Raw genomic sequence first — 2,237 nt, 5'->3', positions numbered from 1 at the left:
CAATTATGGGAAGAGGTGATATCCAAATATAAAAAAAAGATAACAGCGTGGGGCGGAGTATGGCTCACTACTGGTGGCAAACTCACCCTCATCCGATCTGTGCTCTCCGCCCTGCCTACATACCAAGCCTCGTTGCTGTTGGCTCCAAAACAAATCACCGATCAAATAACCAACATTATTTGAAACTTTCTTTGGAACGGAGGGAAAGGAAACAGAGATCGTTTCCACCTCATCAAATGGGAAACAATGAAGCGTCCAATAGCAGAAGGCGGACTTCAAATCCGCAACCCCCAGCATGCAAATTTGGCTCTGGGCTGCAAACTCCTGTGGAAATTAATCACAGAGCCATCGCACCCAACCAGTCAGTTGCTGAACCTTAAATATTTGCAAAAGCAATCAATCACAACATTCATTCCAGCGCATTCCCCAAGAGGAACGCAGGCCTAGAGGCTTTGTTGTAGAGGGGTCGATTTCTTCCGAAATCATTTATATAAAATCCCAGGAAACGGCAAAAATTCGCTTCTATGGAAAGATCGAATTATGAACCATCCCCCTCTCTCAACCATCAATGAAATTGCAGAGTTAAGAGCCTGGTTAATTTCTAAAGGAGTAAGGAAAATTGAGGATATAGTAGAGTGGGACTTCAAGGGTAACTCGCAGTGTTGGTCATTGCCAATCATCCCAACTCACTTAAAAGAACAGTAAAAAATTCTTTTAGAGGCAATAACAGATTTTACACCAGTGCATAAGGAAGAGGAATATTTATGGGGATGGGGAAAAATAGGAGAGTACACGGTCAAACAAGGCTATCTCCAAATGCAAGGAAAAAAGGAGTCACAACACCCAGAATCAGTTTGGAAACAGATTTGGGAAAATTTCAGCATCCCGAAGATCAACTTCTTCAGCTGGACCTTATTCCACAATAAAATCTTGACCGGAGACAATCTGTGTAAAAGAAACATTGCAGGCCGGCATCGTTGCGCCCTCTACAAGAACGCTCCAGAAACCTCAGCGCATTTGTTTATTGAGTGTGAGTATGCACAGAAAGTTTGGAACAGCTTCCTGACAGGGTTGAATGTGAGACCCCCATCACACTGGCAGATCACAGAAATGTTTTTGTCTTGGAAAACTCGGTACCCCCACAGCATCAATGAAAAATCTCTTTGGCACAAGCTGTGGATTGCTGCACTGAAATATGTATGTTGGAAGTTGTGGCTTTCCAGGAATGAATCTGTCTTCAATAAAAAAGACATTAATGCAGAAGCTGTAGCAAAGCAGGCCAAGGATCTTCTTTTAGAAACTCTGAGACAAACTAGCGTCAAAGATAGCACCCTCAGAAATGAAGAGAAGGCTTGGCTGGAAGGCTTTTCACCCATGCCAATTACACCAGCCATTATCCGCCCAATCCACAAGGAAAACTGGCAGTTTAGAGACAACTTGGACAACTTTCAGAAGTGGTGGAAGTCACAAGGTAAATGCACAATATTCTTCGATGGGGCTTCGAAAGGAAATCCAGGCAGGTCAAGAGCAGGGGGAGTCATCTATTTTCAGAATGGGAGAAAAGAGGAATTCAGTTGGGGACTTGGGCTAAAAACCAACAATCAAGCAGAAGCACTCAGTCTATTAAAAGCTTGTCAACTGGCCAGAAAAGGAAACGCAAATGAAATTATAGTTTTTGGAGATTTAGAACTGCTGATAAGGTCTCTAATAAATAAGAAAGGCCTCAAAGATCGAGCCCTAAACAAGCAGCTAACAAGAGTAAACAGATTTATGAAGGAATTCTCATCAGCACAGCTATTCCATATCCTTAGAGATTTAAACACTGAAGCAGACAGGTTAGCAAATGCAGGATGCACTCTTGGAAAAAGTATGATCAGCATAAATACAGGGGCACCGAAAATGGCAATCATTCCCTAAAAGAGCTAGGAGGTCTAGAAAAAGCAGAGAAAAGCAATGAGAGAAACAATGAATTGTAATTCTTTCTCTGGCTTTGGCCATTCATAAATAAAAATACTCGTTTTGCTTAAAAAAAATAAAAAAATAAAATAATATCTAATATAAGAAAGAGAAAGGTGCATAATAAATAAGGTAGATAAAGTTACAAGAAGCTATAAGAGTGATGAAGGATTCTATTTAAGGGAAGCAAATTTAAAGGGAGGGGAGAGAGAGAGATAATATAAGATAAGATAATGTAATGCCAATAAATATCCGAATAAAAGAAAAGAAATGGGAAACGA

The 2,237-nt window shown here is 40.7% G+C and overlaps 1 protein-coding gene across 1 annotated transcript; it reads left to right on the top strand.

Moving 5' to 3' along the window:
* Positions 1-246: 246 nt before the first annotated feature.
* Positions 247-1,917, top strand: LOC149184013 (uncharacterized). Its single transcript, XM_089415184.1, has 2 exons — positions 247-361; positions 968-1,917. Exons 1-2 carry the CDS (start codon positions 247-249, stop codon positions 1,915-1,917), a joined length of 1,065 nt encoding a protein of 354 aa, XP_089271310.1.
* Positions 1,918-2,237: the final 320 nt, after the last annotated feature.

The sequence above is a fragment of the Pinus tabuliformis genome, chromosome 3_2 (genome assembly GCF_031772625.1).
Source record: "Pinus tabuliformis cultivar Carrire ecotype Pingquan chromosome 3_2, CPIR1, whole genome shotgun sequence".
Taxonomy (NCBI): domain Eukaryota; kingdom Viridiplantae; phylum Streptophyta; class Pinopsida; order Pinales; family Pinaceae; genus Pinus; species Pinus tabuliformis.
This window is presented reverse-complemented; position numbering and strand designations above follow the sequence as displayed.